This window comes from Alosa sapidissima, chromosome 4 (assembly GCF_018492685.1).
Source record: "Alosa sapidissima isolate fAloSap1 chromosome 4, fAloSap1.pri, whole genome shotgun sequence".
Classification (NCBI taxonomy): domain Eukaryota; kingdom Metazoa; phylum Chordata; class Actinopteri; order Clupeiformes; family Clupeidae; genus Alosa; species Alosa sapidissima.
Window position 1 is genome coordinate 7,823,875 of NC_055960.1, and position 21,126 is coordinate 7,845,000.

The 21,126-nt window shown below is 44.1% G+C and overlaps 2 protein-coding genes across 9 annotated transcripts in view; both read right to left on the reverse strand.

Moving 5' to 3' along the window:
- The window catches only part of LOC121707222 (alpha-2-macroglobulin-like protein 1), a 40,803-nt gene extending 38,819 nt beyond the window's left edge, over positions 1-1,984 (reverse strand). For 2 of the 8 annotated variants that reach the window (XM_042089610.1, XM_042089606.1), the window contains exon 1: positions 1,835-1,984. The gene's annotated coding sequence lies outside the window, so the exon portion shown is untranslated. Of the gene's footprint in view, positions 1-1,601 lie in introns of all 8 variants that reach the window. The other 6 variants (XM_042089605.1, XM_042089604.1, XM_042089609.1 and 3 more) reach the window with 3 other exon arrangements.
- Positions 1,985-3,781: 1,797 nt separating this feature from the next.
- Positions 3,782-8,140, reverse strand: LOC121706932 (WD repeat-containing protein 53-like). The gene is made up of 4 exons (XM_042089082.1): positions 7,652-8,140; positions 4,373-4,502; positions 4,003-4,275; positions 3,782-3,933 (listed from the first exon to the last, which is right to left on the reverse strand). Exons 1-4 carry the CDS (start codon positions 8,138-8,140, stop codon positions 3,782-3,784), a joined length of 1,044 nt encoding a protein of 347 aa, XP_041945016.1.
- Positions 8,141-21,126: the final 12,986 nt, after the last annotated feature.

Sequence of the window (21,126 nt, forward strand, 5' to 3'; positions counted from 1 at the left end):
GCACTCGGAGAAGACCAGAATGTTTCATTTGTCCTGCGTCTACGGCTGCAAACGGGATTCACTCGCAGTTAACCAAATATTTCTTTATTAGGGCAGGGCAGGCATATTTCTGGCTATTACATTATTTCTAAACCAGTCTGCTAAAGTCTGTAGTGAAGTCTGTGTAGGGTTTTCCAGGCTCCATTTCTTTTTACGAGACACCCTGCTCACTTGAGCCATCTACCGGTTGTTTGGGTTGTTGCAGCGTCTCACTGGAAAAATACAAATTAAAGTCGCGTGATACCGCATGGACCGCGAGTGAGTCGAAGCACTGCCCACTGTAGCTTTCTAATATCCATTTTCGCCGCCAGTTCTCAAGGCTACATTGCAGGCACAGATAGCCTACTCAACAATATCCTAGCCTACTTTGCAATAACTAAATAGTTAATGTTTAGGACCAATTAAGTGAAATTGGACAATTTCCCGCGGTACACCTGATCTCTCACGGCACACTGGTTGAAAATCACTGAGTTAGGGGGATCATGTAGCCTAGAAATCTAGACGCTCCCCAGCAGGGCTACAATTACATTTGCTGCCAGGGCTAGTCTAGCAACTCTCCGTTGGCTTGTGAGCTCCAGAAATCGAAACTTAATCAGGGCATTGAAATTGTGTATAGAGTCGTTTGGTGGGCTTAACATAATGATTGATGGCAGAGCTTCAACGGTTTGGCTTGAATTCCCTGCTACTTGAAAACAAATATCCTATTGCGTCCTATTGCTTGCAGAGGGAATTTGAAAGACAACTGATTATTCCGCCCCTCGGACTGAGCACTGCGAACGGTGAGTGCCCAGACCCTACATTTTAATGTGGGTCTGGCTCGCCAGGCTAGGGATCATGGTAAATAAAAGTTGAATTTTCCCTTGGGGATCAATAAAGTATCTATCTATCTATCTAAGTGGAGCCTCCAATGTGCTTAATGTAATAAACGTGTGTGTGCTGGTAGTGTAATGTTTGTTCACATTTAAGGAATGAATGCAATCGTGCCAATCGGATCCCTGTCAGCGTGTCGTCAGATATCAATAGCTGCGTGGGATGACTTGGCCTATGATCAATACTTTTGTCCCAAAAAGGACCAGGACTGTAACATAAAGATACACAAAGGACTTGAATGGCTGACTGGTAGTAGCTTACTTTTTAAAGAGTCTGCAGAGATGAAAGTAGCCACAATGGATAAACCGTTGGGTTTTAAATTGTTAAAGCTCGCAAACATAAACTTCTCCATTTGAATCTCCTGGCCCCCACCCCATCTCAACATGTCCGCGAGGTTTTCGGAGGCCTACGAAGGGCAAACTTTACTGCGCAGTCTGAGGACACCGAGTTAACCAGCATGCAGGTAAACGCCTCCACATCGCCCCTCTTGCGCGGCTGAACACAACGCAACAACTTTCCCAAACATTTGGACGGATTTAATGTAAATTATAAAGGAAAGCGCTCGTTTGTGGTCCAGATAAATGAATGTTAATGCGTCTATTCCATCTACATATCACAATTATGAAATCCACAATGTGAATTGTTTTATCAAACTTTTTCCCGAGTGAGTCTGAAGTAGAGGCTTGCTTTACCTGATAGGCTCCAATATCTATGAGGCTGGCGTCGCACCGCGGTAGAGCCTGAAGTTAAACGTGTAGCGTGTCTCACCTGTAGAGAGTGCGGCGTTGGGGAACGGGACCGCGTCTACCACGTGTTCGTCAGTGAGTCTGAAGTAGAGGCTTGCTTTACCTGATAGGCTCCAATATCTATGAGGCTGGCGTCGCACCGCGGTAGAGCCTGAAGTTAAACGTGTAGAGTGTCTCACCTGTAGAGAGTGCGGCGTTGGGGAACGGGACCGCGTCTACCAAGTGTTCGGTGCTGTGTTGCGCCTGCGCCACATTAGATAAACGGTATGTGGGCGTGCTCAGCAACGTCCTTCGCTGCGAGCCTTACTGGCAGTCTGATGTGCAAGAAATGTAGGCCTATTCCCTTCACTTGAGAGTGGACGACTTAATGTAAAATGACATGTGCAGCCATGGGCATTTAATTCAGCGTGTTTGTGTTCTGTGTGTGTGAATGACGAAGAGAAGTCCATGGTGCAGTGCGAAAGTTAGAATAGGCCTATTAGGCCAGTCAATCTAGCCCAAAAAGAAAATTGCAACAGAAATGCCTTATAGTTTTTATTGGTCCTAATACCCTCCTGAATCATATACTAAAAGTCTTCCGCCGAGGATGGAGTGGAACATATTTTTTTTTTATTATTTTTTTAGATTAAAGGCCAAAGTTGTGCTCAACACTCTAATAGGGGGGGGAATAATTTATATCACTATGAAACTTCTCCAGTTGATTAATGACATCATACCAAAGACAAAATGTATTACAAGTTTTTGAGATTTTATGTTTATATATGCAAATTAACAGCAGCACCTGTACCGTGGTGGAACACAGCAGCTGTTCCGGAGCATAGGGTAGCGTAGGGGGAGTGAATCCAGTAAATGGTGGCAAAGATCTGTTTGACCAACCTTCTACTTGAGTACGTTTTCAACTCACTCCTACAGTGTGTTAGTTAGAACATATTCTCGTCATGGAATGGATACACAGTAAACATACACTCTAACACTACACCTGTTTTGTAATCATTTATCAGTGACACACAACTACACCTGTTTATAATCATTTATCAGTGATACTACACCTGTTTATAATCATTTATCAGTGAGATACTACACCTGTTCAAAATTAGCATCACTGGAACAAAGAACCTACTGAAATACACAAGACACATAAAAACTACACACACACGGCTATCATAAAAAATATAACACACACAAACACAAGGCTTTCCTAAAAATATAACACACACACACACACAAGGCTTTCCTAAAAATATAACACACACACACACACACAAGGCTTTCTTAAAAATATAACACACACACACACACACACAAGACTTTCCTAAAGTATATAACAAACACACACACAAGTCTTTCATAAAGAATATAACACACACAAGGCTTTCTGCCAGAGGCACAGTTTTTGTTTTTATTCAAAGCCAGTGATGTCAGATAAGATTGAACGGGTTGATATGTTGCCCCAAACTAAGATCCCAGCCAATCAGGGCTCACTGATCTAAGATCCCAGCCAATCAGGATTCACTGACCAGGAGCCAGTAGTTCTGCTGCAGGTGAGTCTCGTGCTGCAGGTGAGTCTCGTGCTGCACACACTTCAGGTGCAGTGAGCTCCATCAGGGGCACACATCATCATCATCATCATCATCATCATCATCACACACACACACACACATCAGGACATCACCACCATCATCACCGCCGCCGCCATCACACACACACACACACACACACACGTCAGGTCATCACCACCATCATCATCACCATCACACACACACACACATATCAGGTCATCACCATCATCATCATCATCACCATCACACACACACATACATACAAACACACACACACACAGACAAACACACACACACACAGACTCATCACCTCTCTTTCTGTTAGAAATACTTTGTGAATGTTGCAGCCCACAGTTTATTACCTTTCACTAATAAACACACACTCTAGAGCGCGGTCAGGGGGTACACGTATAAATCAGCGCTCTGATCGGCCAGTAGGGGGCAGCACTAGAGGGTCAGGGGGTACACGTATAGATCGGCCCTCTGGTCGGCCAGTAGGGGGCAGCACTAGAGGGTCAGGGGGTACACGTATAGATCGGCGCTCTGGTCGGCCAGTAGGGGGCAGCACTAGAGGGTCAGGGGGTACACGTATAGATCGGCGCTCTGGTCGGCCACCACCACGCTGGGTGTGCCCTGGAGCAGGGCGGGGCAGACCCAGTTCACTTTGTCCGTGTGTGTGAAGCTGAGAGCGGGTCCGGTACTCTCCTGTGTCCCTGGGCCTGCCCCACACACACCCGCCTCGGCCCCCTCACACACACCCTCCCCCGCGGCTGCACTCTCTGGGCCACCTGCATGCTCCTCCCCCAGGGGCGTGGCTGTGGCTGGTGGGTGTCGGCCCTTCGGCCTGATTCTGGCTTTCCTGCGGCTGGCTGGCGGTCGGCTGCTGTTGCTGGCCTTGGCCTCCGGGGGGCGCGCGTGAGCGCTGACGTCCCACAGGGCCACCAGGCCGTCGTTGCCGGCGGAGAGCAGCCAGTAGGGGTGCGGCAGGAAGTGGACGAAGTGGGCCTGCGAGGCGCCCTGGCTGTGGCCCTGTAGCGCCCCCTGGTGGTCCAGATGAGACCCTGTGCCCACGCGCAGCAGGTGCAGACGGCCATCCTCGGCAGCGCAGGCCAGCAGATCCCCACAGGAGGAGGCGGATGGGCCTGCGGGGGGTTGAACTGGATGGGCAGTGGGCCAGCGGGGGGTTGAACAGCTGACCGGGACGACCCGCCTGTTCCGCCTGCTCATGGGAGTCCTGCAGGTCCACTGCCCACAGCGGCCGAGTCTTCTGCAGGTTCCACAGCAGCACCTGCAACACACACGTTTAGTTGCCATAAAATGGTCACGACGCTGTAGGAATGGCAGCATAGCTACGCCGTGGAGTTGACGTAGAAGCATGTTGAGCCCTTAAAGTTTAACACCATGACCTGCACGAGGGGTAAAGGAGTATCTAATAGCAGTAAAGTTTAACACCATGACGTGCACATTAGGAGTATCTAATAGCAGTAAAGTTTAACACCATGACGTGCACATTAGGAGTATCTAATAGCAGTAAAGTTTAACACCATGACGTGCACATTAGGAGTATCTAATAGCAGTAAAGTTTAACACCATGACGTGCACATTAGGAGTATCTAATAGCAGTGAAGTTTAACACCATGACGTGCACATTAGGAGTATCTAATAGCAGTAAAGTTTAACACCATGACGTGCACATTAGGAGTATCTAATAGCAGTAAAGTTTAACACCATGACGTGCACATTAGGGGCAAAGGTAACACCTGCGCTTACAGATGAAGAGGCTACCAATCATAGCTGACCCTCTCCCAGAGCATCTGTTTACTGTGTGTGCTATTGAGCATGTTTACTGTGTGTGCTATTGAGCACGTTTACTGTGTGTGCTATTGAGCATCTGTTTACTGTGTGTGCTATTGAGCATGTTTACTGTGTGTGCTATTGAGCATGTTTACTGTGTGTGCTATTGAGCATGTTTACTGTGTGTGCTATTGAGCACGTTTACTGTGTGTGCTATTGAGCATGTTTACTGTGTGTGCTATTGAGCATCTGTTTACTGTGTGTGCTATTGAGCATGTTTACTGTGTGCTATTGAGCATCTGTTTACTGTGTGCTATTGAGCATGTTTACTGTATGTGCTACTGAGCATCTGTTTACTGTGTGTGCTATTGACCGATCCCAAGCCCCTCCTCCCATTGTCAGTCCCATAGTTACTGTTGCTAAGTCGGACAAGTTTGCAGGAAAGTGTGCGAGAACGCGTGTTCAACATGGGGACGCAGCACTCCCATTTAGCCGAGTGCAACAGTGTATGCTGGATTTCTGGGGGTCAAGTAATCTTGACATATTCAAAAAACAGAGGCCAGAAAGGCCTTCAGTATGCAGATGTACACATTCACAATGTCTGCTGTTATCAACGAGGTGGAACACCACAAATTGAGGACAAACAAATCCGGTGTCGTGGATCTTAATGGGATGCATGTTAACTGGGGATAAACAATTAGCACGTTATCACGAGCAGGTAGTTTACCTTATTTGCTGCAGATGTGACTGATTCAATAAACAGGTCTGTGCAAAAATATGGTGTTGACGTGTCCATAACAAAATCTAACCATATTTCGAGGATTAATAGAAGACGGGACCAAGTGCTGCAGATCCAAGTTCCCACGCAACTTGGGAGAGTGACTAGCCAAGCAGCTCATGTTGGGGAGGTGGAGAGATAGCTTCTCTTCGGTAGGCCGATAGCCTACTTATTATTTTGAATGGCTGCTTTAGAAGGAAGAGTTCAAATAAACATGATACAAGTGTATTGAAAAAAAAAACCACTCCGAGTTCAAACCCATGCCTATCACGTTTGACATATCTGCAGTTTGCAGACGTGATTTGTCTTGCACTAGACTTGCCCGCTTATGCTATAATTAATTTAAACGTGGGCAATGTAGTAGCCTTTGTCTAATATGGGCGATTTCGAGACTGCATAGTTTTGAATCTGCACATGATTCGATCTTTAGAAGACATTGGCTATCTCTCGTTCAGCCATCAATAATGCATCGCAGTATAGGCTATTATTGCGTTTGTTGAAAAAATGATCATTAGCTTATTTCTGTGAACAGTCTTCTATCCCAAGTTAAACATGGCAAGGTAGCAAAGCTGAAAGTATTCTTGTTGTGTGTAAGGCGATACGTGATTGAAGGTGTATTCTTTTGCGCGTCTTCCAATCGTATGAATATGCGAGTTCAGTTCCTGCAAGGTAGGTATAATTTTTTGCGTAGGCTTATGTTGTCGTTTCATCAGTGGAAACCATATTTAGTTATGTTTTTGTGTGTAGCCTAGTTATGAACACAAATAAAGGGAACATTTTCGTACACACTCAGATTTCTTTACTGAAAAGTAGCAGCCTATCCAAAGTTATGCAAAGGTTGTTATGCAAAGTTAGGCCTATGTGTGTTAACGTTTCACACGGTCAGGATATCGGATGTCACTTCTACAAGTATCCCAGGCTTATCTTTGAACCTTTTTGAGCTCTTTAGTTATTTAGTTACTTAAGCTACTCGCAAAAGAAGCATTATAGCATTCGCATAACTGGCGTATTGTCATACCGAATGGCCACTAGAAATTTCAAAATTGACCGAGGTTGACCGAGGTCCTCCGAAGTCCTCATTGTGACATAGCAAAAGGGGGCGGGGCTTGGGATCGGTCAATTGAGCATGTTTACTGTGTGCTATTGAGCATCTGTTTACTGTGTGCTATTGAGCATGTTTACTGTGTGTGCTACTGAGCATCTGTTTACTGTGTGTGCTATTGAGCATCTGTTTACTGTGTGTGCTATTGAGCATCTGTGTACTGTGTGTGCTATTGAGCATGTTTACTGTGTGTGCTATTGAGCATCTGTTTATACTGTGTGCTATTGAGCATCTGTTTATACTGTGTGTGCTATTGAGCATCTGTGTACTGTGTGTGCTATTGAGCATGTTTACTGTGTGTGCTATTGAGCATCTGTGCTGGCGGGTAACGGATGAGAACCAAAACGGTTTTGATATTAACACGGGTGACGGGTCGGATCTGGTGCTGAACTTGGCAGGTGTGGGCATGGACCTGTGCAGGACTCTGGAGCAGAGTGACCCGTGCTCTGATCTGCGCAGGCCAATTCTTCTGACCAGTGCTAATCATTCGTGTTTGGAGTCGAGTTGAATACAGTTCCTCTGGAGTTGTGGGCATTGAGATGTATTTGTCTGCTGATGTGATGGTTGTATGATGTGATGGTTGTAAGCAAGTAAGTAAGTGTAAGTAAGTCTTTGGGCAACCAGAGAGCATCGGTGACACATACATAAAAAAGATGTCATACAAGCTACAACAATTATAGACCATTTTACATAGACTCACTATACATCGTACATAGTACATGGAACACAGGCATTACCCAAGCACACACACACACACCCTTACCTGCATGTCGAGTCCAGCAGACACCAGGCTTTGCGGTCTTTGCGGTCGGAAGGCGACAGATGAGCAGATGTTTGTGTGTCTGCGCAGCGTGCGGACAACTTTCCCGTTCTGCACCTCCACGATCCTCACGGCGCCCGAGTCGTCACCCGCAGCCAGCATGGTGCCCGTATCGTTGAACGACAGCCCGTTTATCTCATCTTCACCGATTCCGCTCAGATGCTCTACGGGCTCTTTCAGGTTCCTGGGGTCCAACACACTCACCGCCTCCCCGTGCGGTACGTACAGGAGGCCGGGCGCCGCTGGGGAGAGGATCAGCACTGCGTCCATGATGCGCATGATCAGGTGAGGCGGCTTCCCCAGCTTCCGCACTGTGGCGATGTCCGCCGGCTTTATAGTCTGGACACAGGACGACAAAACAACGAAATCAGACCAGCGATCTACAATGGGATGGTGCACACTGACATAGCACGCAATATAACCACTGACCATTTGGTCAATTATTTTGGTCAGTTATTATTTTTTACATGTGTATGCACATATAAAATTCGATATAATGTTTACAAAAAAGATTATACAACAATTGGGTTCTATGGAACTATTTATTTGTTTCTGATTGGCCGAGAGACTTTCCATGAGTTGGAATATCCCTGGACATTTCAACTCAGACTTTGCACAGCTAATAATAAATCACTCCGCGATACAATGCGAAGATTTGACACAATTTGACGTATAATTAAGCAATATAGCACGAGTGAGAGTGGGCCTCCGGCCTCGTGGCTACGGCCGAACAACACCCGTGGGAATATCCATGACCAACCCCACTCTCACTCGTGCTATATTGCTTAATTATACGGGATTTTGGTGGGGGGTTGGTGTGTTTGTGTGTGTGTGTGTGTGTGGGGGGGGGGGGGGTTGTGTTCAAATGTTACCATTTTATGCGTATGCACTGTACGCACTTTATAAATAAAACACAAGATAGGAAAGATTATGTGGTTGGATGTAGGGCCCTCTAGGTCCCATTAAACCTGAGGCCCCCTAAGTGCCTTGAAAAGGTCCTGTGTGTATCTGTAGTGTGTATCTGTAGTGTGTAGTGTGTATCTGTAGTGTGTGTGTATCTGTAGTGTGTAGTGTGTACCTGTAGTGTGTATCTGTAGGGTGTATCTGTAGTGTGTAGGGTGTGTACCTGTAGTGTGTAGTGTGTACCTGTAGTGTGTAGTGTGTACCTGTAGTGTGTACCTGTAGTGTGTATGTGTAGTGTGTAGTGTGCACCTGTAGTGTGTAGTGTGCACCTGTAGTGTGTAGTGTGTATGTGTAGTGTGCACCTGTAGTGTGTAGTGTGTATGTGTAGTGTGCACCTGTAGTGTGCAGTGTGTGTGTGTACCTGTAGTGTGTAGTGTGCACCTGTAGTGTGTATGTGTAGTGTGCACCTGCAGTGTGTAGTGTGTATGTGTAGTGTGTGTGTGTAGTGTGTAGTGTACACCTGTAGTGTGTAGTGTGCACCTGTAGTGTGCACCTGTAGTGTGTAGTGTGTACCTGTAGTGTGTAGTGTGTAGTGTGTATGTGTAGTGTGTACCTGTAGTGTGTAGTGTGCACCTGTAGTGTGTATGTGTAGTGTGCACGTGTAGTGTGCACCTGTAGTGTGTAGTGTGTATGTGTAGTGTGCACCTGTAGTGTGTAGTGTGTATGTGTAGTGTGTAGTGTGCACCTGTAGTGTGCAGTGTGTGTGTGTACCTGTAGTGTGTGTAGTGTGCACCTGTAGTGTGTATGTGTAGTGTGCACCTGTAGTGTGTATGTGTAGTGTGTGTGTGTAGTGTGTAGTGTACACCTGTAGTGTGCACCTGTAGTGTGCACCTGTAGTGTGTAGTGTGTAGTGTGTATCTATAGTGTGTAGGGTGTGTACCTGTAGTGTGTAGTGTGCACCTGTAGTGTGTAGTGTGTACCTGTAGTGTGTAGTGTGTATGTGTAGTGTGTAGTGTGTACCTGTAGTGTGTAGTGTGCACCTGTAGTGTGTACCTGTAGTGTGTAGTGTGCACCTGTAGTGTGTATGTGTAGTGTGCACGTGTAGTGTGCACCTGTAGTGTGTAGTGTGTATGTGTAGTGTGCACCTGTAGTGTGTAGTGTGTATGTGTAGTGTGTAGTGTGCACCTGTAGTGCGCAGTGTGTGTGTGTACCTGTAGTGTGTAGGGTGCACCTGTATTGTGTAGTGTGCACCTGTAGTGTGTATGTGTAGTGTGTATGTGTAGTGTGCACCTGTAGTGTGTAGTGTGTATCTATAGTGTGTAGGGTGTGTACCTGTAGTGTGTAGTGTGCACCTGTAGTGTGTAGTGTGCACCTGTAGTGTGTAGTGTGTATGTGTAGTGTGTAGTGTGCACCTGTAGTGTGCAGTGTGTGTGTGTACCTGTAGTGTGTAGTGTGCACCTGTAGTGTGTATGTGTAGTGTGCACCTGTAGTGTGTAGTGTGTATGTGTAGTGTGTGTGTGTAGTGTGTAGTGTACACCTGTAGTGTGTAGTGTGCACATGTAGTGTGCACCTGTAGTGTGTAGTGTGTAGTGTGTATGTGTAGTGTGTAGTGTGTATCTATAGTGTGTAGGGTGTGTACCTGTAGTGTGTAGTGTGTACCTGTAGTGTGTAGTGTGCACCTGTAGTGTGTAGTGTGTAGTGTGTATGTGTAGTGTGTACCTGTAGTGTGTAGTGTGCACCTGTAGTGTGTATGTGTAGTGTGCACGTGTAGTGTGCACCTGTAGTGTGTACCTGTAGTGTGTATGTGTAGTGTGCACCTGTAGTGTGTAGTGTGTACCTGTAGTGTGTAGTGTGCACCTGTAGTGTGTAGTGTGTGTGTGTAGTGTGTAGTGTACACCTGTAGTGTGTAGTGTGCACCTGTAGTGTGTATGTGTAGTGTGTAGTGTGTATCTATAGTGTGTAGGGTGTGTACCTGTAGTGTGTAGTGTGCACCTGTAGTGTGTAGTGTGTATGTGTAGTGTGTACTGTGTATGTGTAGTGTGTAGTGTGTACCTGTAGTGTGTAGTGTGCACCTGTAGTGTGTATGTGTAGTGTGCACGTGTAGTGTGCACCTGCAGTGTGTACCTGTAGTGTGTAGTGTGTATGTGTAGTGTGCACCTGTAGTGTGTAGTGTGTATGTGTAGTGTGTAGTGTGCACCTGTAGTGCGCAGTGTGTGTGTGTGTACCTGTAGTGTGTAGTGTGCACCTGTAGTGTGTAGTGTGCAACTGTAGTGTGTACCTGTAGTGTGTAGTGTGTATGTGTAGTGTGTAGTGTGCACCTGTAGTGTGTAGTGTGTATTGTGTAGTGTGTAGTGTGCACCTGTAGTGTGTAGTGTATATGTGTAGTGTGCACCTGTAGTGTGTAGTGTGTATGTGTAGTGTGTACATTTAGTGTGTAGTGTGTAGTGTGTATGTGTAGTGTGTATCTATAGTGTGTAGGGTGTGTACCTGTAGTGTGTAGTGTGTACCTGTAGTGTGTAGTGTGTACCTGTAGTGTGTAGTGTGTATGTGTAGTGTGTAGTGTGTACCTGTAGTGTGTAGTGTGCACCTGTAGTGTGTATGTGTAGTGTGCATGTGTAGTGTGCACCTGTAGTGTGTACCTGTAGTGTGTAGTGTGTATGTGTAGTGTGCACCTGTAGTGTGTACCTGTAGTGTGTAGTGTGTATGTGTAGTGTGCACCTGTAGTGCGCAGTGTGTGTGTGTACCTGTAGTGTGTAGTGTGCACCTGTATTGTGTAGTGTGCACCTGTAGTGTGTAGTGTGCAACTGTAGTGTGTATGTGTAGTGTGCACCTGTAGTGTGTATGTGTAGTGTGTGTGTGTAGTGTGTAGTGTGTATTGTGTAGTGTGTAGTGTGCACCTGTAGTGTGTAGTGTGTATGTATAGTGTGCACCTGTAGTGTGTAGTGTGTATGTGTAGTGTGCACCTTTAGTGTGTAGTGTGTAGTGTGTATGTGTAGTGTGCACCTGTAGTGTGTATGTGTAGTTTAATCTGTATTTATAAAAAAAAATTCTGTGGATTAGATGGAAGTGTTAAAATTATGATCGATAGTCTAATAATGCCATTATTAAGTGAAGAGTACCTGATGACTTGTTCAGGACTTGAAAAAGATTGGGACTTGGACTTGGACTCGACTTGGCTTTGATGAGACTTGGACTTGGACTCGACTTGCCCTTCTCTCTATTCACTTGGGACTTGACTTGGACTTGAGTGCTAAGACTTGGGACTTACTTGTGACTTGCCAAACAGTGACTTGGTCCCACCTCTGGTGCATAGGCTACAGGATTACGGCTGGCGGCGCCACTGACCAAGGCCACAGTAGCCTGTGAACCTCTGATTTTCAAAGGGGAATCACGGCCAATGCAGGGGGCAACTCTTCTCTTCAATTTCCCTTCCAAATTACTTTTTATTGTCTGAAGACATCTATCGCAAGAATCTAACATTCTAAGCAACAGCAAAGCAAATGCAAGCTAACCAAAGTGCAGTCGGTTCTGGTTTTGGAAATCACACACTTGCTGAAAGGTCTCATCTCATGGTTTCTTCATTAATGTTGCAGTGGTCTGTAGTGTTGATGAATGCCCTGTGAGCCGGTTCTGGTGAAAAAAATGCTCCTGCGTCTGTTTCATGCTGTTCTAGTTTGGTGGGGAAGGTGGGCGGGGAGGAACGACTGGATTTCGCCTCTAGTCATGAATATTAATGACATGCTAATGAATTCACCTCTGATTGGCTAACAGTACTGTGACGCTTCCTCCAGTGCGTCCTCATCCGATTCTGCCTGTGCTCCATATTCAACTTTACAGTGCTAAAACCTGGCTAAAACTCGAGTCAAAACTGTTGCACAAAATGTCTTCGGAGATACAACTTCATGTGTTTGATCCTAGTATTCGAGTAGGAAGAAGAACCGCTTCCTGATCGTTTGTCGGTGAACGTTGGTTTAATAGAATGGTAACAATTGCCTGTCAGCTTAAAATTTCTCCTAAAAGAGGTAAACGTTTGTGACAATCGTCATCTTGCTTTCAAGTAATAAACAGTTGGAAACGTTTTAAAATAAAGACCTATTTCTTTACACAGTCAAAAGTCTTTGCAATCTTCCTAGTAGATATTTTACTTCACAACACAGGTAAGCACCCTAAATGCAGTTCAGCCACTGACCTAGCCTGCTAATGCTATCGGAATAGCTAGATAGTTATGGTTTGAATTCCATGATACTATCATTGAAAGACCACTTGGTCATAGCCCAATATATATATAGATCTAAATGCAAACACGCCTACCTAGCTATATTTTGCTGGAATTGTACCAGAATGCCTACAGAAGCAGAGAATGTGTGCTGCAAGACTTCTCCGGTAATGAGAACTATGGCTTTGATAGCCTGACATTGGCAGGTTAGCCTACTCTAGTTGTTTTCCGTCACGTATGACAGAAAAAGTAGCCTAAATATTACAGTAATCTTATAGGAACACTATAGTATTTGGACATACTATAAGACTACTATATAGAAAAACTATAGCGGTTACAGGATATTATAGAGTTATTAGTAGTACTTCTACAGTATGTCCCAATTATTCCTATAAGATTACTATAATATTTTGTCCCAAATACTATAAGATTCCTATACTACTTTTTCGTAAGGAGATTGCTCATGTGGTTAGAAAAATGGGCAACACCAGTACCCCTGTTGTCTGTATGACCCTGTACCCAGGATTAGAACCAGTTTGCCTTAGCATAATGTACTCCCTTCAAAATGCACTAAACATTCGACTATGACGACTATGGCCCTCTGTGAGACAGAAGATATGAAAGGTAAGATAAACCTTTAGCTTAAAAGGGACAAAAACTGATGAAACTCCTAAAACAAATATACAAAACAGGTCAATTTTCTATAAACAACTTTTTATTATATTTACATACAGCAGTGGTACTCAAAGTGTGGTCCGCAAGCTCTCTCAAGTGTTCCACAAGTAGATGTGGTAAAATATAATAGATGAGTTGTTTGCAATATTGAACCAACTTGTATGTAAATCCAAACAGTTCTGCAACACTGATGTAACCTATGCCAGTTTAAATCATATGAATCCTCCGACACCATAAGCAAGGTGCAAAGACAATAAGCAAGGTGGTTCAGTAAGAAGGCCTATTGTGTAATATACTGTTGAAGTAGGTCTACTGTTTTTTTTTTTTTTGCTAGGTGGTCCATGAAACACTGACAAATAGTAATATTGCAGTCTATTAAAATAATGCAAACACAAAACAAGAACATCCAAACTATGCACAGAATTAACAATGTCCTTTTTTTGCCAGACAATGCAGACATCTGGCCTACAGATCCTTTGTAAGATAGTGCTGGGATTATTTAGGGAAAAAGGCCTGAGTTGTTGTTTCGGCTTGTATTGTCCTGGGGATCCGAAGGGACAACACACAAAACACATTCGTTGGCTGTGATGATTTTATTACATTGCTCTTTGATTGCGCTGGGCCATAGGTGGAGCCATCAGGTGTTATTGTGGAGATGTCGCTTTCATCCTCCTCCTCCTCTTGATCAACCCGAGGTCTTCTAGCTGGCCTTGGATGAACAGGCTTGATGGCAGTAGAGGTAGCAGGCCCCCATGCCCATGGTGTATCCGAAGTGCTTGTATCAATACTCATACTTTTCATGAAGTATTCTGTTTGGGTTCCTAAAGTAAATAAATGTGTATTACTGTCAAGTTACAATATACTTATAGTACACAGGACATTCACTATCTCACAAAACTGTACTGGCACAATGGAAACAAAAATATTTTAGTGACTGTGGTAAGGTGTATGATGTACTAAGTAGCACACCCACAAGAAGACATTCAGTAATATCAATTCTATCTGTTATGCAATTCATGGGTTTCATCAGGTCCATTTACACAGGTGTATTAATCAAGCACCATGCAGTCTGCATTCATAATCGAGGTGCTTGATTTTATACACCTGTGGAAAGTGACCTGAAGAAACCCATGAATTGACTTTCCAAAACATTGACGAGCACATAAGAACCTGTATTAGCCTACTAGAAAAAGACTTCTAGAAACTAACTAGCACAACAATAAAAGTTAGATCACAAACCTTTGCTTCTAACGTGATGACCTAATGTAGGCTAGAAAGCTGTGTAGCCTGACATGAGGATGTGCTCTGGAAGACATACAAAACACTAAGTAAACAGCAAGTAATCAAACAAAACATCATTGTATGTCAATGGCAAGAAGACAAATTAGACTGAAGTGTAAATACCTGAGCTCTAGTGATAGCAACTTAGCCTAATAGTGCAGGGGTATTTTTGATTTTCCCTGTTTAGACTAGAACAATACCCGTACTTAGTTGAGCATAAAATATTGTTGCTAATATTATTATTTGTGGTTTAACGCTTAGGTTTGAAGATTATAGGTTCAACAAGCTAAATCTCTGGGTAGTGTGGTCAATTTCTTATGAGTGTAGCTACACCAGGCACGTAACTGAAGCATTCCGTTCGCGTTATGTACTGCAACAATTAGCTTCCAATAGGCCTAATCAATGGAAGTAGCTACACCTGGCGTGTTAGTGGCCTGTAGGCTACGTTCGGGAAAATAGACCATTCCTCTAATGGATTTTACCAGAGCCCTTCCTATTAGGCATTCTCTGATTTTACACGTCGCGAACAGAACACTTCAGTTACGTGCCTGGTGTAGCTTCCTGTAATATAGGCTAGCCTAAGCCTAGCTCGTACCCTTTTCATGCATGCTAACGTGAAGAATATGAACATGCTATTTTGTAACAGACGTTAGGTGGAAAAGTTTGTTTGTACTTACAGCTGTGAGCTGGTGGTCAGAAATAAAACAGGCACGATTTTTTTTCCCGCCATGTTGGCAACTTGCTGTTAGCTCCTACTAGCTGCAGAGAGACAATCCCCTAGCCGCAAAATCTTCCAGTCTTCCTGTAGGCGGTCACAAGCCAAGGTGGGCGAGGCCATGAGTAGTCAGTTTCCCTTCGGCGTCATTGGGAAGGGCTCTTTCTGATTCGCTTGTTTTTCCGTGTATTTTCTTTCATTGGCTAATGCGGGCAATGATCATTTTCACGTGCAGCATGCATATGCAACTTGGAGTGAGCTATAGTATTTCGAAAGTAACAAGTATTAAACGGTTTCTCAGTGAATGTGACCTTGAAGGCCCACGCATAATAAGGCCTTCGCCTATCACTCCACACGCCCCTGTTGCACGTCACATTACTAGCTGATCCTGCCTTCTGGCTCCCCAAAATGCCGCATAATGTGAACAGATCAGCAGGCCTGCAAATTTTCACCTCGTTTTCAGACACATGTTGCGGCAAAAAGACGCCTCCTCTTCCCGCAAATTTAGCGTGATCTCTGTGTGAAAAGGCCTTTTGTTGAAGCATATCATACAGTGCAAATTCTTCTTGTTTTAGTGTTTAGTTAATAAGAAAGCATTGTCTCTACCTCAATATGAACTGCAAAGGATAGCCTAGGCTATAGGCACATTTTTTTTTTTTTTTGTCGGGTCAGGTTCGGGTAGTTAATAAGTACATATTTTTGAGGGTCGAGTGGGTGCAGATTAACTCTCCTGACAGGTCGGGTGGGTACGGATGTTAAAAAACCTTAACCGGTGCAACACTACTGTTGTGCATATTGTAATGCAGCGTTGAATGGATGAATAGCTTACATAAGGGTACCCCGCACTTTTCAAACCACACTCAAGCTTATGGTTATTGTCCCCACCACTTCTAAAAACAAACTGACGCCCTTGCCAGAGCCTGTCTACGGAGGTGGCACTAACCCTGCGTGAAATCATCATGTTTGATAGGTTGTTAATACATTCTGAAAACGTTACTGTTCTGATCAAGGTCATGCAAAATAAAGCTATCGACTCAATACGATTCCTAGTCTGCTTATCATGATCTGTTATTCGTGAAAAAAAATCTCATCTCGTCATGTTTTTAGTGTCTTCGTTGGCAGTTTCTTTCTTTTTCAAATATCTCAATAACAGCCAACAAACTCCCACAGTCAAACCAAAGTTAAGTCATGTTGAAAAGAGGCTGAACCTTGCAAACGATTTACATTTATAGACCACTGAAACCACGCATGAATCACATGTGAAAATGACCATCAGTTAGGTTGTGACTGGTTGGTTAAGAGCAAGATCTAACGCCCTCCTCCACCCGCGTACATCGGAACTAGCTCCCGGTTAGCATTAATAATCGTTTACTACTTAAACGGCACCGACAATCAAAAAATCCAGTGGAAACTAGATGGCAGAAGTGTGTAGGCCAGGGGTGGCCAACCAGTCCAGCATGAAGAGCCAAAAAAAAATTCAACACAACTCAAAAGAGCAAAGATATCTGACACATCACAAATTCCCCATCACTGAATGACTTATTAGCATGAGAAATGCTCCGATGTAACAACTGATAAGATGCCAATGTGACCGTGTCTGCTTCTCTGACTGACGTCTATGTATCCTACCTTTACCTTGTACTTGCGAAGGTCAGTGCCTTTGGGAAATGTTCAGGTTTGAAGCTTTATGCATCAGTTAAGTCTGGTATACCAAGTACCAAACTAACGTGTTAACCAAAATAACGTGTTTATGTTAAACCAGAAGGGTTATGCTAGCCTACAAAAAAGATTAATCCTCCCTTTGAATGTCCGTGTTCCTCTTTCTATTTAGGCTACTCTTAGCATCAGGGTTTTCCTGATTGCAACAGTAGCATTACACCTGGCTAAAGAAACAAATGTTTCTGCTTCTTTATGGGCTAGACTTCTATCCATAACATGACAGTAAAATTATTTTAATTTAAATATTGCAGCCTAACTATTGCCAGTACTATCAACTTATGAAAAGTATTTTCATGCAGAAGTTTTCTGATGATACTGCAATTGTGGGGTGTATCAGGAACGGGCAGGAGGAGGAGTACAGGAGCCTGGTGGAGGACTTTGTGCAATGGTGCAAACTCAATCATCTTCAACTTAACACTTCAAAGACCAAGGAGATGGTGGTGGATTTCCGCAGGTCTAAGCCCACTCTGCTACCAGTTCACATTGATGGGGTCAATGTGGAGGTGGTTAGCACCTACAAGTATCTGGGTCTCCACCTGGACAATAAACTGGACTGGTCAGCCAACACTGATGTACTCTACAAGAAAGGGCAGAGCAGGCTGTACTTCCTGAGGAGGCTGCGGTCCTTCAATGTGTGCAGTAAGCTCCTCAGGATGTTCTACCAGTCTGTTGTTGCCAGCGTCCTCTTCTATGCAGTAGTATGCTGGGGTGGAAGCACAAGGAAGAAGGATGTGGGGCGAATTGACAGGCTGGTAAGGAAAGCTGGCTCTGTAGTGGGAGCTGAACTGGAGTGGATCACTTCACTATCTGACAAAAGGACCCTGAACAAACTGATCAACATCTTGGACAATGAGTGTCACCCACTCCACAGCACTATTGTTAAACAGAAGAGCCTGATCAGCTGGAGACTTCGCTCACTGCCTTGCACAACTGACAGACTGAGAAAGTCATTTGTCCCCAGGGCCATTGAACTGTTCAATGCCTCACTTACGGGAAGAGGAGAGATAGACTTCTCTGCATAGTCTGTCTGCCTCCATGTTTGGTACTGTCTGTCCACTAGCCACTTGTACCACTGTCTTTATGCCTCACTGTTTGCGTGCTATATTAGCACATTAGCACATATGCATACCCCCCCCCCCCCCCTCCATGCCACAGCCGAACTGTGGCCACACTTATACATTTTCTTAAATAGTTAAATATATAGATATATAGACTTTACTTTATTTCTGCATTGTTGCACTGTTGACTTACTCATTTGCACTATCACCATGACCACTATCACCATTGCACTACCACCATGACACTCATTCACACAGAGCACCTTAGAGCACCTTACCATACCTTACTATGCACAGAGAATCACAGGCTCAGTCCCTGCCTCAGTCATTGCAAGCGCCTCTGATTTATTAATCACCACTATGTGGATACTGTTTTTAGAATTTATTTAGATTAAGTGTTAGTATAATTTGTAATTTTGTTATTTGTATTTTAGTATATTTTTATATATTGTATTAAGTGTTAGTATAATTTGTATTTTATTATATTTAGCATATCCTTTATCTTCTACTGTCCTTACTGCTTAGTTGTGTTTTTATATATGATATACTTTAATTACTCTTCTGCTGTTAAAGAATGTGTTTGTGTTGTATGTATGCTGCTGAGACCTTGAATTTCCCCTGGGGATCAATAAAGTATCTATCTATCTGTTTTCATTTACTAGAAATATAGGCTATTTCAAAAAAAAAACAAACTATAAATCCAAGGAGAAGTGACATCAGTTGAGCAGCCGCGAGCCGCACGAGAGGAGGCAAGGAGCCGCAGGTTGGCCACCCCTGGTGTAGGCCAATCGGCCCACCAGCTTTTTCTACTTTGTCACCTACAGAGTCTGACGGGTACGATCTTTCGAAATGCCATGTTATTTCCCATAGACATTTGACGACCGGAAGTTGGATGGATACGGAAGTTACGGAGGCGGGACTTATTCTGGAGAGGTCTATGGCAAGTGTAGTCACCACCGGCCGGGTGAATAAGGCGAAACTTCCGGTTTCTGAACTGGTTGCAGTTCCTTCTCTGGTTCCACGTGAGGGCGCTCGTCCACAAGTGCAGAATGAATGGAGGTCTATGGAGCTGTACCCCTCAAAATCCACTTTTCTCGGGATATGAAATATTTTTTTTGTTATATTTCAGGGGAGGCAAATAAAATAGGCCTACACACTGTTGACTATTATATTGTTTAAAGTCACTTAATTGTTCTAAAAAGCCTTTCAAACGTGTTAATGATGTCATTCATTAGCACAATGCTAGCGTGTTATGGGCAACAACGACCCAACCTGTAAGAAATAGAAAGGACAAGTACTTTCGACCTATAACCCATGTTGTTGTAAAAACTACAATCAAATCTGAGATTTCTCAAAGACAATCAGGTGAAGGAGACAAATTTGCTGTCTAGCTCCATAGACTCCCATTCATTTTTCACTCATGGCGATCGCCCCCAGTGGAACTCTGGTGGAACTAGATAGATAGATATATAGATAGATACTTTATTGATCCCCAAGGGGAAATTCAAGAAACCAAAATTCGGTACAATGGGACTTAATAGGGAGTGGCCAGGCTCTCCGTAGATGGGCTCTGTTTTAGCCTTAAAATTCTTTGTGAATACGGGCCCTGCTGGACTGAGAAATGAGCTTGCAGGAGTTAATTTGCCTCTGGTGCCAGACACAAAACACAGGGGCACATGGGGAGGAAAAGTCATCTCATCGCCCCCTACTGGTTGCGTTCCTACAGTTTGGCAAAATGAATGGGATTTTTGCTGTCTATGGATTTTCCATAGCTCGTTTTTTTAGAAAAAATATACAGGAACGTCACATATTACCAACCGTCATGTATGTCGACTCCAACCTCTTACGTGTAGGTCACTTAATATTCATTTCTATACAAACCAAGACAGCGGATTCCTAAAAAAACACTAGCACCTACACCATAAGTTTATCTAAATTAGCTATGTACCAAAAATTACATTTTACCGTGACTCGAAGAGCTGTAAAGTGTTGTAAGGCTGCGTACAAATCCACTTGGAGCTCCAGTGGAATTTGAATTGCGACGACGATAATTTGAGCGTATCGAGCGTATCTGTATTTCTACTCAGCGCCCCCTATAGAGCTTATACTGTATTTCTACTCAGCGCCCCCTATAGAGCGTATACTGTATTTCTTGATGATAATCCCTTTAATGGTTCCGTGTTCTTGCTCATTCTGCTGCTCTATACACTCTTCAGTCCAAATGTGGCACCCGAGGCCTTTATCCAATCACATTCAGCCCTCTGGATAAAGGCCCCAAACCAATCAATCACATTCAGCCCTCTGATTAGTTTGAGTGCCATGTGACCAACAGGCCCCACCTCTCATACCCTTTAGAATGTTCAGGGGACTTCTAGAGATGGAACTGAATAAGAATGTTGTGTCCAGCAGAGGGCCTCAGTAATGTAACTAATGTTGCTACATGAGAATGCTGTGTCCAGCGGAGGGCCTCAGTAATGTAACTAATGTTGCTACATGAGAATGCTGTGTCCAGCTGTGGGTACAGCAGCAAAGCAGTTATTGGATTTCCAACCGAGTCAACCCTGACGAGTCATGGGTGAGGGCCCCAGGATATTCTCTTACAAATAAAGATGTGAACGCACTCATGGGCTCATTAGTATAGAAGGTTAAACATAAAGATCCAGGTTAAAAGGAGTTGTACCAAGTACAATGGGAAGGAGTAGATTTGCTGTTAATGTGTTTCTTCTTAAACCTAGGTACCACAGCTAGAAGAAAATACCAATCACTGCAAACATTGCCAAGTGACGTCAAACCCACTTCTCAGCAGCGTGGCCCACTTGCCCACTTCTCTTCTCAACCACTTCTATTAAGC